Below are 18,188 nucleotides of genomic sequence, written 5' to 3' on the forward strand. Positions count from 1 at the left end.
CGGCACGAACGGGGGAGATGGGGCTGTCTCCCCTCCGGCGCTCGGGGCCGGGAATCACCCGGGCGAGCGGACGGGTTATTTGGGGTGGCCGAGAGCGGCTCCTCCGACGTGCCTGTGCTGGCGGGGGTCCGGGTCCAGGAGCGCAGATGTGAGCGGGGGACGCGCAGGCAGCTGTAACGTGCCGATCAAAATTGCGCGCGGCCTGCCCCAACAGGGAGCCTGAACTTGCCCGGAACGCGACGGCCGAGCAGGGAAGGAAAAAGAGGGGGAATAAAAACCCCTCGGAGGTCTTCCGGCCCCGAAGCGGCGGTGAAAGCGCCTGCGGAGGGGAGATGTGCGTGCGGGGAAAGGCGGAGGCGGTCGGGGCAGGGAGGGCGACGCGGCCAGCACCGCGCCGGGCTGCGCGCCCTGCCCCGCCCGAGGGACGCTCGCCCCGAACCCCGCGCCCGCCGCCGAAGGCGTTGCCCGGGCGTTTGTTACGGGAAAACCCCAACGGCGGACCCCGGTATTTTTAAGCGCCGCTGCCAGCGCGGCGAGTGCGCGCCCCTGCGCAGCGCCGCGCAGCGCCGGGCGGGCGGGGGGGCTGCCGGGGGGAAAACCCGGCGCGGATCCCCCGGCGGGGCCCACCCCGTCGCGCTCGGGCATCGCCCGGGGTCAGGGCCGGGCCGGGCCGGGCCGGGCCGGGCGGGGAGCGGCGCCGCCGTCGGGGCGGGGGGGCCGGGGCGAGGCGTGCGGCGGGGGCTCCGCCGCCGCCCGGCGCGGCCGCCCCCGACGGCTCCCCCGGGAGGCTCCCCGCCGCCGGCCGCCCCCACGGAGCGGGGCGCCCGCGGGGCGCGGGGGCGGGGCGCGGCGGGAGGGGCGGGGCCGGGCGCGGCGGGGCGGGGCGGGGCGGGGCGGGGGGCAGCGCGGCGCGGCGCGGCGCGGCGGCTCGGGGCGGGCGCCGATCCGGGGCGGTCCGAGCCGGGGTTTGCCGGGCGCCGTCTGTCGGCGGCCGCCCGGCCTCCGCCGAGAGCCAATCAGGGGGCGGCTGCCCGCACGTGGAGCCGAGGGGACTCAAGAGCGCCGCGGCCGCCGCTCACTCCCCCCGTGACGGGCGTCCCGGCGCACAGGGCAGCGCCGCGGGGGCGTCCGCGCCGCCGCAGCCCGCCCCGGCCCCACGGCTCGGCCCCGCCGCCGCCGCCATGAGCGGCCCCTACCCGGAGGAGAGCTGCGCCGAGCGCCCCGAGTGCAAAAGTAAATCGCCAACTTTGCTGTCCTCCTACTGCATCGACAGCATCCTGGGCCGGCGCAGCCCCTGCAAGGTGCGGCTGCTCGGCGCCGCGCCCAGCCTGCCCGCCATCGCCGCCCGCCCCGACACCGACAAGGCCGCGCAAGGTAAGCCCCGCCGCCGCCCGCCCCGCTCCGCTCCCCCGGCGCCGGGCAGGGCAGGGCCGGCTGCGTCCCCCCGCGCCGCCCGCGGCTCGGCCCCGGCCCCGCTCCCCGCCCGCCCGGCCAGGCGCCGCCTCGGAGCCGCGGCCGCCGTTACCCCGTTACCCCGCTCGTTAGCGGCTGCTGTGCTGCCAGGGAGCGCGGCCAGAGCCGTGCCCGAAATTCGGCCCGGTGAATTCCGTGCAGGTCGGGTACCGCCGCTTTAGCTTGCTCTTGCTTTCGATACATGTGTAATTTTTTAAGCGAAAATAAATCGGTGCGAGCGGTGATCCGTGCAGGGGAAGGCTCGCCCGTTCGCCCTAAACCTCTAACGGGTCTCGGCGAGCGAGCCGGGGCCGCGCCTGGCAGCGGGCAGGGCGGCGATAACGGGGCGCCGGCAGCCGCCGCCCCCGGCCCGAAGTTGGGAGCAGCCCCTGCGGGGCCGCGGGAGGCCCGGCTGGCAGCTCCCACGGACGGCGTCCCTCCCGTTTCCCCGGCGTTGACAGCCGGGCGGGTTTCCTTCTTCCAAAACCAAAAGGAAACTTGGGGGGCGGGGGGAGACGATAGGAGGGGGGCACACGCAAAAAAAGCGGAGGAGCCCCGGGCCGCCGGGCAGCGGCAACGGGACCGGCGCTGCCCCGCCTCGGCCCCGCGCAGCCCCGCCGGCGCCGGGCAGGGTCGGGGCCCGGTGTTGGCCGCGGCGGTGCCAGCGCAGGCCCGGGGCTGCCCGAGCCCCCGGCGCCCATCCCGCCGCCGAGCGGGGCGCCGGGCCGGGCTCTGCGGCCAGGAGGGATTTCTTCCCAGAGCGGGAGCAGCGAGGCGGGCAGGGGCCGGTCTGAGGGTGCGGGGTGGGGGGGTCGTATCTTGGTGCGGGGTGGAAAGCGGTGCCCGAAGCGGGGCTGCAGGGTTGCGGTCTTGCCCGGGGCTCTTCGCGCTGATCCCACTGACCGTGTCTCTCTCTCTCTCTCCCCCTCTCTCTCTCCCCCCCCCCCCCTTCTCTCTTCCCTCCGCACCCCTCTCCCCCCCACGCCTGCCCGCCCTGTCCGACCGCTGCGGCCGCCTCCCTGTACCCCCGGCGCAGGGTCCCCCAAGGGCAGCCCCCCCTTCGAGCCGGCCGAGCTGCATCTGCCCCCCAAACTGCGCCGGCTCTACGGGCCGGGCGGGGGCCGGCTGCTGCCGCCGGGGGCGGCGGGGCCGCGGGGGGACCGGCCGGAGGGGCGGCCGGAGGGGGGCGCCGGCCCCGTGCCCGCCGCCGCCCCGTGGGACACGCTGAAGATCAGCCAGGCGCCCCAGGTCAGCATCAGCCGCAGCAAGAGCTACCGCGAAAACGCGCCCTTCGTGGCACCGCCGCCCGCCCGGGACGAGCTGGGCAGCCCCGCCGCGCACGTCGAGGAGCGGCCCGGCCCCGCCGCGCCGGCCGCCGAGGAGGAGGAGGAGGACGACGACGAAGAGATGCTGGAGGAGGAGGACGAGGAGGAAGAGGAGCTGGAGGACGAGGAGGAGGAGGAGCTGCTGGGCGAGGACGGCGGGGGGCTGCTGAAGGAGGCCCGCCGGGGCGCCGCCGCGGCCCCCGGGGCAGAGGGCGGGGATCTGTCCCCCAAGGAGGAGCTGCTGCTGCACCCCGAGGACGGCGAGGGCAAAGACGGCGAGGAGAGCGTCTGCCTCTCGGCCGGCAGCGACTCCGAGGAGGGGCTGCTCAAGAGGAAGCAGCGCCGCTACCGCACCACCTTCACCAGCTACCAGCTGGAGGAGCTGGAGAGGGCCTTCCAGAAAACCCACTACCCCGACGTCTTCACCAGGTACCGGCGCCGGGGCCCCGGCCCAGCGCGGAGCGGGCGAGCCCCGGGGGGACGGGACGGGGCCGTGGTGCGCTGCACCCCCGCCTCCAGACCGCCCCCCGGGGTGAATCCTGCCGCGGGCGTCCCCGGGCTGGGAGGGGACGGGGAGCAGCTCCGGGCTCTGGGGGGACCCGGGGCCGGCAGCGCCGGGCAGGCTCGCCTGGAGGGAGGCCGCCGCCGGGGGCTATTTTTACCCGCTGCCCTCCTCCCCCCTCGCCGCGGCCGCCGCCGGGATCGGTTACGCGCTCCCCGTGGGGCTGGACCCCGGCCCGGCCCGGGGAAGCCCCGGCGGGGGCAGAGATCAAAGCGCCGCTGCCTAAAAATACCGGCCCGGCACATCGGGGCCCCTCGCTGCCCGGAGCCGCCCCGGCGGGGCCCGGCCTGGCTCTGGCCGCGGTGTCGAGGGCAATTTCCCGTTGAAAACGAGAGCCCCGCAGCGGCGGGTCTGGCCGGCGGCTCCTCCGCGGCAAGGACAGGCAGGGAGAGGGGCAGAGCCGCCTGCCTGCTCCCCGCGCTGCCCGAAAATAACTGGCCCCTGCCTTTAGCCCGGAGGAGGATTGAGCCCCCAAAGCCCGCGCTCTTCGTCAAGGAGACCCTCCCGGTTTCTCGTTTGCTTTACCGGGGGGCTGGCGGGGGTGGGGGGTCCGCGAGGGCGATTTTTCCCCTCGCCCTCGGTGCCGCGCATCGCCCGCGGGGCTCCCCTCGGGGCGCCGCCTGGCCCCGGCCTCGGGAGCGGCTGCCCGGGGCTGTGTATGAACGTACCGCGCTTTTTTGGTTGGCGTTTTTACGGCTTTGGCTTTTCCTCCGGGGCTTTTCATGGCCGGCCGGCGCGGGGCTCCGGCGGCGCGGGGGCGGCGGAGGGGCCCCGGCTAAGCTGGGAGCGCTCCTCCGTTGGGAACGGAGCCGGTGAGCGATTTTCTAACGCCTTAACGGGCCCCGGTTTGCCTTAACCGTGGCAGCGCCAACCGCAGTGTGGGCCGGCTCGGCTGCCGCCCCCCGCGCCGCCGTCGCGGCGGGGAGCGGCTGCATTTGGGGAGCGGCGGGGAGGGGGGTGCCGAAACTCGGAGTCCCGACGGACGGGCGGCCGGCTCGGCGTCCCGGAGCCGGGCTGAGGGCGGCGGCAGGCGGTGTCCGCCCGGCCGCCCCTGCTCCCCCCGGGCACCGGGATTTCGGCGGCGGGGGCGCAGAGCCGCGGGCCGGGGGAAGGCTCGGGGTGCCCCGGGCTGACGGCGGCGTGTGTGTCTCCCCCAGGGAGGAGCTGGCCATGAGGCTCGATCTGACCGAAGCCCGAGTGCAGGTGAGTGGCGGCGGCACCGGGACCGGGACCGGGGCCGGGGCGTCCCTCGGCGGCGGCGGCGGGGCGGGGGGGGTGTCCCCGGCCCCCCCCCGGCGGCTCCCCCGGCCCCGGCAGGGCCGAGCCGTCGGCTGGCGAAACCCCGCGTGACGAAAAGGCCCCACGGGGCTCCGGTCGTTAGCGAGACCCGCTCGGCCGCAAGGCGGGTATTTGGCTGCCATCAAATCTCCAATCGGGCTTCATAAAAGCCCACTTAGTGCTAGGACAAACAGGGCCATTTGAAGGCGAAATGTTGTTTGATTTCCTCTCCGCCTGCACAAGGAGCTGGCTAATGCTATTTGATTTCCCATTTTTGATAGCAATAAGCCTGCATTGATCTAATAGCGAGTGAGTGCAATGCTATTAAAGGTGTTTGCCGCCCCATACCAGAGTGCATTTCCCAAGCCGGGTCTCATAACCAAAGAGACGATAAACATTGGGATGCCCTGATTGCCAACAGAAAACAGATGTCTCTGGGTTTGAAGCTGAGCAAATCACTTTACAGTTAAAATCGGGCGCTGATAAAGCATAATAAATTCCATATGGCTCATTTAATACACAACAGCTTCTTGCATTAGAGGGGCTAATGATGAGATTTGTCCCCTCCTTTCTGTTGACACATTTCTCCATTGTCAAACAGCGATGTGACAGCAAATCAGTATTTTCAGCTCAGGGGAACAAGTCGTGGGAAAGTTAAATAACTTTTAAAAAAGAAAGACACCCCCTTTCTCTCCCCTCTATTCACGGCAGAAGATGTAATTAAGGGAATATGAATTATGAGAGTCCCTTCGTTTACCTTTGGGTGTACTCAGACTTATTAATTCAAGCGGGGGGAATTGCGGCGAGGACAGCTTGCTAATTGAGTTTTAGCTGGGAGAGACGCTCCCTCCGTGCCCGGCTGCTGCCTTCCCCGCGGACGCCGTGCCTCTCCCTGCGTGGGGACCCCGATGGGCACGCGTGGAGATCGCTTCTCGCGGCATAACTGCGTGGAGCGACCCGCGGCGCTGCTGCCCTTCTCGCTTCCCGGGGAGCGGGGGTCTCCCGCGGAGCTCCCCAAGCCGAGCGCAGCGGGCAGAACTCGGCCCACGCCACCCGAAACAACTGACAAACGCGTGTCTCCCGCAAAGCCTCTCCCCGTAGGTGCGTGTGATGCCTCGCACCTGGTTGTTCGGCGAATATTTTCTTTTCCTTTGCCATGCGGTATTTTGGGTTTTCCCCTCTGCCTCTCTCCCGTTTTCAGCCCGTGTTCGTTCACGGTTCTGGCTTTGGGGAGGGGGAGGAGAGGCGGGGGACGGCGGTGCCGCGGCGTCCTAACTGAAGCAGAGCCTGAAAGGGCAGCCTGGGGACAACGAGTGTGTGCTGCTTTGCTTGCCTCGCAAAGTATTTCTTCGTTTCAGGCGTTAGCGAAATCACGACATTTTTTTTCCTCGCTCTAAATCTGGGGGGGAGGGGAGGGGCAGAAGTCCGCGATCCCCAAACGCTGTCATTTGTAAATACTCCCTTCAGCGAAAAAAGCCGCGCAGCTCCCCGCGTGGGTGTGCGTGCGGAATGAAAGCCCGCGCCGTCCCACCGGGAAATCATTTTCCCGGCGCAGCGAGCGCGCTGCTGCGGAGCGGCCCTCGGCGCCGGCAGCCGCCCGCAGCCCGGCCTGCCGGCAAACGGGGGGGTGAAGTGTTGCGGCCCCCCGGGAGCCCGGGGCCGGGCCGGGGGCCCCCGCCGACAGCCGCGTGTGGGCCCCGGGGTGGGTCGGCAGCGGCCGGGGCTGCCGCGCGGCGCTGCCGCGCGTGGCCCCCGTGGGCCGGCCCCCGCGGGGGGGTCCCACCAGCACCCCACGGGGCGCGGCGCAGGAGCGGGCGCCGCCGGGCCGGTGCGTGGCGGCCGCGGGGCTCGCCCCGCGGAGGGCGCGGGCAGGCGAATTAAAACCGGTTTTTCTTTTGGCTTTCAGGTATGGTTCCAGAACCGTAGGGCTAAGTGGCGGAAGAGGGAAAAGGCTGGGGCTCAGACACACCCCCCAGGTTTGCCTTTCCCTGGTCCCCTGTCAGCAACTCACCCCCTCAGTCCATACCTTGATGCTAGTCCTTTCCCTCCTCATCACCCAGCTCTAGACTCCGCCTGGACCGCCGCCGCCGCCGCCGCCGCGGCCGCCGCCTTCCCCAGCCTGCCGCCGCCGCCCCCCGGCTCCGCGGCGCTGCCCCCCGGCGGGACCCCGCTCGGCCTCGGCACCTTCCTGGGCGCGGCCGTGTTCCGCCACCCCGCCTTCATCAGCCCCGCCTTCGGCAGGTACCGCCCGCCCACGCGCGAACCGGCACCTCGGGGGGCCCTCGGGGCGGGGGGCGACAGCCGCCGGGGAAAGGCCGCCGCCGCCGGAGCGCGCCGCCTCGGGGACGCCCCGGCCGCGGTCGCGCGCGGGGACCCCGCCCGCGCCGCCTGGGGCCGCCGGTCGCGCCGTGGCGCGGCCCCACGCGGGACCCGCCTCGCGCGGGCTGCCCCGGCGTTCGAACTTGGAGCGCTGGCGGCCGGCGCCGATTGGGCGCCGCGCGGGTCACGTGCTTCCGCCCCGGCCTCTCATTGGGCGAGGGCGGCTCTCACGCCCCCCCACACACACACCGCTGTGAGTCCGGCGGGTCCCGCGTGGGGACGGCCGGCCCGCGGGCACCGCGGCTGTGGGCGGCGGCGGCGGCGTTCGCGGGGAGCCCGGGCATCCCCGCGGGGCTGCGCAGGGGGCGAGGACGGAGCAGGGTCCCCACGGGGCAGTCCCGCGGAAGTTGGTGTCCCCACGCGGAAACAAAAGAGGCGTGGGTTGCCCTACGTGCAGACGTGGCCTCTGCTTTGCTCGGGGATTTGCTGGTGCTTGGCCGTTCGGGATGAGCTGAAGCCGTGACATCCCGGGTGCCGTGAGCACCGCCGGCCGCGCCGCGGCCCGATTTTTAGCCGTGGGCACGAGTGGGTTTGAGCAGCTTCAAGAGGCTCGTGCGGAGCGAGCTTCCGCGGGCGCCGCGCTCCGTCCTTGCGCTCCGCCACGCTGAGCGTCCGCGGCCAAAGCGAGGAAAGCCCCGGGCGGAGGCGCGGGGCTGCCCGTGCGCCGGGGCCGGGGCCGGGGCCGGGGCCGGGGCCGCCCCGTCGGGGCGCCGAGCAGGGCGCGGGGCCCGGCCCGGCGGGGCAGGCGGAGGGGCAGGAGGCCCGGTTAGTGGACGGGGCGAGCGCAGCCGCCGTCGGACTGGGCTTCTCCCGGCCTTTTCCCGCAGTGCCGGCTAAGGAGGAAGCCCTCCGGGCCCCCGCCCGCCGGCTGTGCCCCCGGCGTCAGCCGCCCCGACAGCGGCGAGTCGGGGAGAACCGGCCTGGGCGATTTTCTTTTTCCCTCCTTGCCCCCCCCAAATCTTTTGCCCCCCCGGCGTCGGGTTTTTTCCAGCGTGTCTTCGTCCCCCCGCGTCCCCGCCTCGCGGGAAGGGGCCGGGCGGAGCCGGCGGGGCCCGGCGCGGCGGTGACGGCCGTCTCTGCTTCCCTTGCAGGCTCTTTTCCACCATGGCCCCCCTGGGCAGCGCCTCCAGCGCGGCGGCCCTGCTGCGGCAGCCGGCGCCGGCCCCGGAGGGCGCGGTGGGCTCGGCGGGGCTGGGGGACCCGGCCAGCGCCGCCGCCGACCGGCGGGCCTCCAGCATCGCCGCCCTGCGGCTGAAGGCCAAGGAGCACGCCGCCCAGCTCACCCAGCTCAACATCCTCCCCGGGAACAGCACGGGGAAAGAGGTGTGCTAAGGCACGGCTGCGGCCTCGGGGCTTGGGCTGGGTTGTGCAGGGGGGAGAGGACACGGAGGGAGGCAGGAGGAGAGTCACTACACGCATACATAGCGGTCGCCTCAGACAGCGCCAATCAAGACCAAACGGGGGGGGAATAAATAATGATAATAATAATAAAGAAAATTTTAAAAAAGGACCAGCAGCTGAGGCCGGGGTAGGTTCTCGGGTTGGGAACTTGGAGACAGCGAGCGCCTTTCGCATCAGCCCTCACACGAGTGAACCGACGCTTGCAAGCTCCTGAATAAGTAACTCCTTGGCTGGCACGTTTCTTAAGTGTGCGACGTGTTCATTTCCTCTCTGAGCATTAAGGGGAAAAAAAGGGGGGGGAAGCCCTAATGAAACTTATTATATATCAGCGTTCCGTACACTAAATATTTTTCCTTCTGTTTATTTGGCAAGGGAAAAAAAAAAACAAAAAAAAAAAACAAAAAAAGAAACAAATAGAATTGTAATTAAGAGAGAAAAAAATAAGGAAAGAAAAGCAAAGGGAGGGGGAAAGCTACCCACATCTTCTTAAAATAACATCCTAGGATGTTACGTTGGTCTGTTAGGAGCACTGGAGAACTATTTTACGTGTTGATGCAGCGAGCTGCGTACGCTAACCAAGGGTGCTGCCAGTGCAGGCGGAAAGTAAATTTGATGCTGTAAGATAACCAGTGCACTTAAGGGAAAGGGTATATCTTTTTCTTGCTATATTCTTTATCACTACACCAACCAAGGTTTTTATATCAAACCAAAGGGAAATACACTGCTAGAATATGGACTGTTTAAGTCACTAAACTGTGATTATTGATTCTGTACATACCATTGTTATAAAAAAGAACAGAGCTTTGTATATTTGAAATGTTATAAAACAATTGCACTCAGTGTAGTGTTGTAAAAGTTTGTCATTCTGTAGATTCTTACTGTGTTATAGATATAATAGGGTTCCTAGACAAATATTTATGTACAAACCCTTTATTTAACTTATTAACTGTAGAGGTTTCCGAAACCCTCAAGAGGCAATGGTACAGTACTTTTCGTGTAATGTCGTTATTGTTAACACTTTTCCGTGCTATCCGGTGGAGGAGTGCCACGTTCAGAAAATAAACACAAATACATGTTTAACAAAAAAAAGAAAAAGGAACAAAAGCAAAGAAAGAGAAGCAGCCCGGTCCTTGCGGGGGCTGCGGGGCGGCCGCGCCGCACTGCGGGCGCCCGGGGCCGGGGGCGCCCGGGGCTGAGCCCCGCCGGGAACCGCCCCACGGGGCGTGGGGGGCGCGGGTCGCTCGGCCGGGGGCGATTGCCAGAGCCTGGGGGGGACGAGGTGCCGGCGGCCCCGTTGGCAAGGGGCTTTGCAGCTCGCGGGGGCCGGGGGGGACCCGCGGCTGTCCCTGCCCGCGCTCTGCCGTGGGCACCGTGTCGTGCCCCCCCCCCGCCCCGGGCGCTGCCGAGGAGGCTGCCGGGGTCGCCTCTCGGTACCAGCGACCCCACAGCGCGGGGAGCCGCCCCACGCAGCCCCGGGCGGGGACGGGGCAGTCCCTGGCTCCGCCGCTGCTGAAAGCCAGGGGCAGGGGAGACGAGCGAGGATTTGGGGGAGCGCTTGGCTCGCCCCCCGCACCCCTGCACCGCTCCCGGGGGGGCAGGAAAGTTTCTCCGCGCCTGCTTCTCGTCCCTGCCCCCCCTTCTCCCGGGGATGAACCGCCGGTTTCTTCCCCGTTCCCCCTTCCCCGGCGTTGTGTTCCTTCGCTCGTTTGTGGACGCAGCGCTCTCGGCTGCCCCTTCCACGGAGCAGGAACGCGTGGAAGCCCCTGCAGGGGCGGCGGACGCTGCCGGCGCCGCCTCGGCCCCGCGGAGGGCAGCGGCGAACCCCGCTCCCCGCGCCCCTTCCCCGGCCCCGATGGGCCGCGGTACCCCACGCCCGGCACCGGCCCCGGTCCCCCGAGGGCAGCGGGCGTGGGGCCGGGCCGCCCGAGTCGCGCTCGTGGGTTTTGGGGGGACTTTTTGGGGTGATTGGGGGGAACCGCGGCGTGGCTCCGCCGCGGCAGCCCGGGGGCCGGGCACCGGGGAAGAGCCGCCTGGGCGCACCGAGGGGGCCCGGCCCGGCCCGGCCCGCCCCGCCGGGCCGCTCCGCGGGGCGACCCCGGCTCCGGGAGCCGCCGGCCGGGCAGCGCCGCCGGAGCAGCCGCCGCGCGTGGGAGCCCGCCGCGACCCTTCCCCGCAGCTCCCCCCTTCCACCCACGGCGCTTCACATCCCCCCCCCGCTCCCCCCCGTATTTTTGAGTGCTAAACCCCGCCATAGGCGCGGAAAAAATTTATGGGAAAAATAAGGCTTGTTCCCTGGACGTTATTAACAGTGCAGCCTGCAATATACATTTTTGCCTTAAAGAAAAGGGAACCATTATCAAGCCATTACGCATTAAGAAATGTCATTCAGTCATTTTTATTCATTCCGCTGAAATCTTCGTAAAAGCCCGAATCATACTTCTGCAAGCAGCAATTTTGTTAATCCAGGGGGTTATTACTCTGGTCCCTTATTAGGATCTATACTGCTGCCAAGCAATCCTATAACCTTCTCAAAAGAAGTTTACCTCCGTGTTATAAAACCAGTAGTGGTATTTATACTGTGCAATAATTAGTGTATTACTTGAATCCACTAACAGGTTCATTTTATCTCCGCACAAAACCCCTAGTCTGCTTATAGAAAGCTTGTGCCTCCTTTGGTGCTGTTAAAGCGGTGAAAGAGTGAATGAAGGCTGGTAGCACTTTCTCCTTTCGCCGTGCCTTAATTCCCATCTCTTTTTGCTCTCATCCAATTAGTGCAGTGTATTAAGCGGTTTATCATCTCATAGTCAGCTATTGAGAGAAACAAGGCGAACACTTTGCAATAGAGCCTGCTCTCCTTTGACACCCTCAGGTACTTACATATTCCACTGTGCTATGAATAATAGAGGAAGAATAGAGCGCTAATTCCCTCATCAAAGAATGCCTTGTCTGCTGCTTTGCTCAACAACACCATTCTGATCAAAAGAAAAGCAATAAAGCTTAGCATAACAAAACGAAACCTACTTATTAGCTTAGTGGTTAAATTAATGCAGAGCCGCTGCTATTCACAACCAAGGTTTGAAAACAGCCTCCAACAACCTGATAATGCTGCCTTCGGGATGAAGGAATTTTAAGCTGAAATTTGAAGCTGGCACAGATGAGTTAATCTATTAAACTGCTATAAGGAGGGTGCGGGAGAACTATTCAATTAAGGCACGGTGAAGGTGCTCTGCAGCAGGCGGGGAAGGAGGCGGGAGGGAAGCGGAGCCCCAGCCCGGCGCCGGGCGGGAGGGCTGGGGCAGCGCCGGCGGCGGGGCCGCGGGCCCGAACCGCCTTCCGCGCCGCGGATGCCGCCGGCGGAGCCCGGCCACCGGCGCCGGAGCCCGACGCCCCTCTTCCCCGGCTGCAAAGCGACGCAGCTCGGCGCGAACCCCAGGTTCAGCAGCGGGGGGGCGGGGATGCGCGAAAGAGGAGAGGAGGGGAGGGGAGGGCAGGGCAGGGAAGGCGACTCCAGCCCGGTGGGTCTCAAAGCGCAGCCCCCGAACTTCAGTCCTGCCCGGATTCCTCACAGCGCTGCCTCGGCCACCTCCGCTTATATCGAACGCCGCGAAGACGATTTCGCGTTTCCCAGCCTTTCTCCGGGGCCAAGAGGCGGCACGGTGCCCAGAGCTTACGGGGGGGACGGGACCCGGCTTACTCCTTGCCAAGGCTTCGGCTCTGACCTGACCGGCTCTGCTGGGAGGACTCACAAATGGCCCCAGTTCGGGGGAAAAGCCCCCTTTCCGATCCCCCCGGACCGCGGCCGGCGGGGGCTGCGGGGGGGCTGCGGGCTCTGCTCCTCCCGCCCCAGCCCCTCGCAGGGCTACTGCGCGCTGCTGCGCCCCGCACACTCCTTCCACAACGCTCTCATTTAATCTAAACATCCCTAAACTTGCAAATTAACAGGCTCTTCAGCTGTAATTATACAGATACATACAAGTGCCACAGGGTCAGGTTATGCCGTATCTATCCATTTTATTTGTATACCTAACGTTTGGAGGAGAAGGTCACACTTTTCACTTCCCTCAGGCATTCTACCCGGTTAATATCAGTAATATCTTCATAATCCTAATTGGGTTGGACACGAAAGATCTAAAAAAACCTGCGTGACATTACCGGAAGCCAGGATCTTCCCAACAGCTGCAACATCACTGCATCACCTAGGCAGCAACACCTTCTCTCCAAGACCAGCCTCCAAATAAAGTCTCTTTTACAGTAACCCAGCTAAACGCATTGGGAAGGAATGATAGCTCGCCAGGGGTGGGACAACACCGACACAAAACTAGGGACTGAGCAGGGTCAATGTCTCACGTACTGCCACTCAACGCGAGTGAAAACAAAAGGATTTAGCCCCAAAAGTCGCTCTGAAGATGACCGTGTATTCAGGCATAGCCGAATAGACATTACCCATACTGACACACAGCATCTTCCGATGCCGCTTTAGGGACAAATGGATGTCATAAAATACTCCAACACAGACACACGTATCCCTTCGGTGCCCAACACGTTCACACTGATGCTCTCACTTTTTCTTCAAGCTCCCTTTGTTAATGGCCGGCCATCCTAAAAATGGACACCCAAGCACTCCCGTAAAACCAGGAAAAGTTTGGAGCAATATGACCTTGCATGGAGTATTTTCAACAGTCAGATGATCAAATCAAATCCTCTTTTACTAGAAAACTTTATTTTTTTCCTTCAAATGTTAAGAAAACTTTACATTTTATACTGTTACAGATTTAAAATAAAATTTTTATAACCTTACACTAATAGATTACATTGCAAACTTAACAGCGAACATAAGTACGACAATATTTTGTGTACAAAAGCACGTACCCAAATTTACGCTCTTTTCTTGTCATATCTGCTTGTCATTTTATTGGAAGTAAATGAAAAATACAATTTGCTTATAAAACCTTTAAAACCTCCAATACAGTAATTATTACAGAACAGCAACAATGATTCTCTGCTTTCCCTTCCCCCATTATTGGTTACAATGCCACCCCAAATGTCTTTTTCCCAACCAATTGCTTACTTTCAAATACTTTGCACGGAAAGAAGTGAAATATATTTATATCCTGTGTATGTACGAAATGGGTTTTGTACATGTGCGTGTCTTTACATCCACACAGAAATTTCCAACATGGCAAAATACTATGCTTAAAGATGCACGGAAAGACTCTTAATAAAAAGATGGTCCCTATTTTTAAGTGCCTCCAGGTTTCGGTCATTCTTTACCTTTAATAAATTCGAAAGTAAAGTGTCCCTACCTCTGTTCAGAAGGTATTAGGACATTTAAAGGCATTTAGGTTTAGTATTGTTTTTAATTGGTATGTTTATGATCAGGAAGAAGATAAACTGTGAAAAGGCAAAACATTAGTGCTCCTACTGAGACCTCTACTAACCTCTCTTCCTGAGAGCACCTCTACTAAATACCCTGGAGCAAAGTCTAGGATCACTTACATTCCAGCAACTCTCACTGGGAATTATCCAATTAAAGCAGCAATTCTCCCACCCCCTTTTCCCTCATAGGTCTAAATACACAACAAAATACATTGCAAGAACAAACTACTCCATATTTTAATAACCCTGGCTTCTCAATGAAGAAAAGAACGGAAGATGAAAACACCTCGAATATTTCATGTCCACGTGAATCAGACAGACACCCCGTTTTCACCTCCCGTTTTTCCTCCTCCAGAGAGACAAGATTATTAAAACATCATTGTGCATACTGCATTATGACATTGTGCATACTGCATTATGACAGTATTGCTTAAGAGATCATTACTGTTAAACCAGGAACTAGCCTCTCGTCTCCCTCCATTTTTAATCAATCACTGTCTTTCATTATTGGACTCTCCCACAGATCTTCCTATACTGATGGTAAAGAGTTTGCCGAGGTTCACTTCTGAGTAGCCACTCATGGACAGACATTTGTCTACGGTGCTCTTCAGTCTTTTGTAGGCCTCAGAGACTTCCCTCCTGACTGGCTTCTTCTTCAGATACTCTAAAAGAACAATGGGGAAAAAAAACCAGAGAAGGATTAAGTGACCACAAAAAGACAGTACTTTTGCATTCGCTACTACTGCGAGTCATGGTATTTCAAAACGAGGTGAATGTTGTAGCTAGCAAAGACAACATTTACGGCAAGCTCTCCCAACTTCTGCTGCCTTCCCCCTGCCTCCCCCCCGCAGTGCTGTACCAGCCGGTTAGAGGCCATGTTGAACCTGCACGTGGTGGTGAGGCTGAAGCTCCCTCAGCCCCACCGGCGCGGGTGCAGTGGCTCCTGCCAGGAGCTGGCACGAAGCACCACTTGCCCAGTCATGTTGTCTAACTGGAGTGAACTGGGGGTTCACTAAGTCACAGCAGAGAAAATAAGCAGGTGCCTTAACTTAGTGAGAACTACGCAGAGTCCCCAGGAGTTTGAAGTAGGGAGAGATTCTGCCCAAGTTTGGCTTCAGGAGTGAAGGAAACCATGCGTCACTTCTCTTGTCCCTGCTGCTGCTAATACTGGCACTGGCACAACCTGACTTGTGCGTTCTCACGTGCACCTTGTGTGCAGGATGGGAATCGTGATGCTCGGCACTACGGAGGCGATGGAAGGAAAAGGGCAGCAGCACAAACAGGGGAAATTCCATGCTCTCTTACCCTACAATAGAGAGAAGATGCCCGGTATCTCAACCAGGAGACATCAGGTTCACCTGACACATGAATGACGAGAACCATTCCCAAATGCTTGACCAATAATACCTGTGAGGAAATGTCTGGAGTACAAGACATTTACTCCCTTGTACGTTTGTGTGTGTGCAAAGTCACGTGCATGCACATGAGTTTGTACGTATTTCAACAGCAAAGGCCAAACTGTTCTATTTTAAATTCTTTTTTGTTAAACTTTATGCCATCCAAAAAAAATCCAGGGATTTTGTTTGGGTGGTTGTCCAGCTTTTGCTTTACAAAGGCTGTGGACAAAGACTAAAAGAGCAAAATACTCTACTGATAGACATCAGTGCCAACTTGATGCAGATCTGGTGCAGTTGTGCTCCTCCTTTCCAGCCAAGTCCAGATTCTAGAAACACCAGCTCCTACCCAAAAGCCTGCGTCTGCAGTTACACCTTGGAACAGGCAGCACTGGATAGCCTGCATTACTGAGCACACAAGAAGGATATATTGCAAAACGAGGTGCCCTCCCAGACAGTTTCCCCCCCGTTAGGCTGGAGGGACTCCAGGTCAAGCAGAACTATGACAGCACGGCACAGGTACTTAAAGCACAGGTCAAGCTTTCAAGCCATTTAGGTGCAGCGTAAGCATGTGTCTTGTGAGCAACCAACACGATCCTTCTGTTGCTCATTAGCTTTGCCTAAAAGCTGTTGTCTCATTTCTTCCTGTCAGCTTCACAACACTGGTACTGCCCCCCTCACACTCTGAACATGTAACAAAGGAGCCTCCATCCCCTCTCAAACGGCTTTTACTGCATGGCAAAAGTTAAGATGAAAAACCCATCGTCTCTAGAACAGCTGAGTTTATTTAAGAGAAGGGTTTGGAGGAGAGGGACACGCTGTTTTTTTGAGTCTACCTGTGTGAGGGAAGAAATGACTCACTTCTGCGACGACTCACTTCTGCGATGTGACTGAGATGAAGACGTCCCATCGGACGCACCTTCGTCTCAGCAGCCAAGTCAAGGACTGCTACACGAGGAGATGGCAGGGAAGGGAGGCATGGTAACAGAAATAGCCATTACAATTTTGGGTTTGTGAATTCCTCCTCCCTGAGGATTTATGAATATTTTTGCAGAGCCTCTAATGTTTTAAGATGAGCTCAGCAGATTAACTACTGGATATGATACAAACAGTAATGTTTTACTGAGCTATTGCCACCTGCTTAGGTTTTCCATTAGGTTATTCACAAAGTTCCACTGAACTCAACTGCCCTGCATGATGCTATCAAATCTTTAAAAATTAAATTAAAATTTAAATTAACGATGCCAATTTGAGTAACTGAATATGTTGCTTAAAAGCAGTTTGGTAAGCACCTTTCATGCATCCTTGTGAAGAAGGTATGTATTGTGCTCTTATATTCAGTTTTGGGTATTTGTATTGCCAACTTTGGGCAGTAAGCAAACAGAGGAAAATGCCTAGCTGAAGATAGAACATTCTCACCCTTACCTAGACAGTAATGATATTGTGTCTATTAGCAGAATTAAGATTTCCTTAAACTACATCACCAATACAACAAAAACTTTGATTACAAGAATCTGTTCATCGACAGACTGCAGTCACCATGGCATAAACACATTTAGTGATCCTGAAATTATTTAAATATAGGGTTTAATTAAACAAACCTTGAAAATTGTAATAACTAGATCCATAAAAACACCAAACCAACTTGGCCACAAATTCAGCACTAACTAGTTTATGCATTTTCAAGATAAATGATATAGTAAGTGGGTTCACTTGCCACTGCTCACATGTTAGCAAAACCATGCTCTTTATACCAAGGAACCATGGAAAATACCATCCTTGTAGCTCAAAACTAGGCTAAAATAGTTTAAAGCTTCCTGGAGCTCAAGAGGGACCAAGGTGAAATGTATCAATGCGCAGAAACAGCTGGCACACGTGAACAGAGCAGGAAGGCACATTAATCATGAGAACAACGAGGCAAACAATAAACCGGGGCTGCAAGTAGGGAACAAAAATACAGGCCTGCGTACAGCTCCAATTCAGGCTCCAGCCGTCCCACTAACAGAGTGCCTAGCTCCCCCCCCAAATCTAAACTTTAATTATATGTGATAACCTTTCTGACAGTATGTTTCAAACATTTCTTAGATGCAATTACCCTTGTAGAGGCAAGCAGGAAAGGGTGGACTGAAAAAAATGGAGAAATATGAGGGGCCTCGTTGAAGTAATGAGGCCAATTTTAAGTTTCAATTATAAGAGAATGGGAGCCGGGAGCTCCGGGAGGAGAGGCAGGCAGCGGCTGTGTCTGCAGCACAGCCACACCATGCATTTGAATGACACAAGTGCATCTGATGACTGGGGAGAAGAGATTTAAAGAACTGTAGTAATACAGAGCAGGGGAAGATGAGAGAGGACACAGCTCCTGATGTGTTTACCTCCTTTGCTGATGGGATATTGACTTTTCCCACCAGGTTGGTTAGAAAGGGACTATTTACGCTGCCACACAGCAGAGTAAGAATGACAACCAGCATCACTCTGTGCTCCTCTGAGTAAAAGACAACTGTGACCGTCGTATATCACACAGCCAGTCAATACCTTCAAGTTACCATACCACTCAACTTAGAGATGCATATAAAAGCTCCTACTTTCTTCCTAAATGAGAATTTAATCAATAATGCACCTAAGGCCTTCTGAAAACTAAGCTATACAAACTGACTGAAATTGCCTTTCAGTAGTCAGTCATGTTCCAAAATAGTTCTATACCTATTATCACCCCATCATTGTTTTAATAATATCCAAGTTCAGTGGCAAGCAATCTTTTAAGACCACCACTGTTGCAGAATGTATATATGGCTATACATAAAGAGATATATTTATACGCATGCAGAGCATACAAAAGATACTACCAAACCAAATATACAAATGAAAAATATGATTATTTTTAATAGAAATGAAAAAAAAAAAAAAAAAGGAAGATGTACTTCTGACTGTATATAATTAAAATTCAGGTACTGTATTCTCTGAAGTTAATAAATCATTGACTCTGGTAAAGATTTTAGAATCATATCACCCAGCATGCAGTTA

General features: G+C 59.2%; 2 protein-coding genes across 4 annotated transcripts in view; one reads left to right on the plus strand and one right to left on the minus strand.

Moving 5' to 3' along the window:
- The first annotated feature begins 1,127 nt into the window (after positions 1-1,127).
- ARX (aristaless related homeobox) lies at positions 1,128-8,328 on the plus strand. Its single transcript, XM_072852526.1, has 5 exons — positions 1,128-1,374; positions 2,489-3,206; positions 4,497-4,542; positions 6,524-6,858; positions 8,088-8,328. Exons 1-5 carry the CDS (start codon positions 1,182-1,184, stop codon positions 8,326-8,328), a joined length of 1,533 nt encoding a protein of 510 aa, XP_072708627.1. The 5' UTR covers positions 1,128-1,181.
- A 4,780-nt stretch (positions 8,329-13,108) lies between these two features.
- Positions 13,109-18,188, minus strand: part of POLA1 (DNA polymerase alpha 1, catalytic subunit) — a 207,888-nt gene continuing 202,808 nt past the window's right edge. For all 3 annotated transcript variants that reach the window (XM_072848605.1, XM_072848611.1, XM_072848597.1), the window contains one exon: positions 13,109-14,437. In XM_072848605.1, the coding sequence (XP_072704706.1) occupies positions 14,265-14,437 (173 nt within the window). In that variant the 3' untranslated portion in view covers positions 13,109-14,264. The remainder of the gene's footprint in view (positions 14,438-18,188) is intronic.

This window comes from Ciconia boyciana, chromosome 1, assembly GCF_034638445.1.
Source record: "Ciconia boyciana chromosome 1, ASM3463844v1, whole genome shotgun sequence".
Classification (NCBI taxonomy): domain Eukaryota; kingdom Metazoa; phylum Chordata; class Aves; order Ciconiiformes; family Ciconiidae; genus Ciconia; species Ciconia boyciana.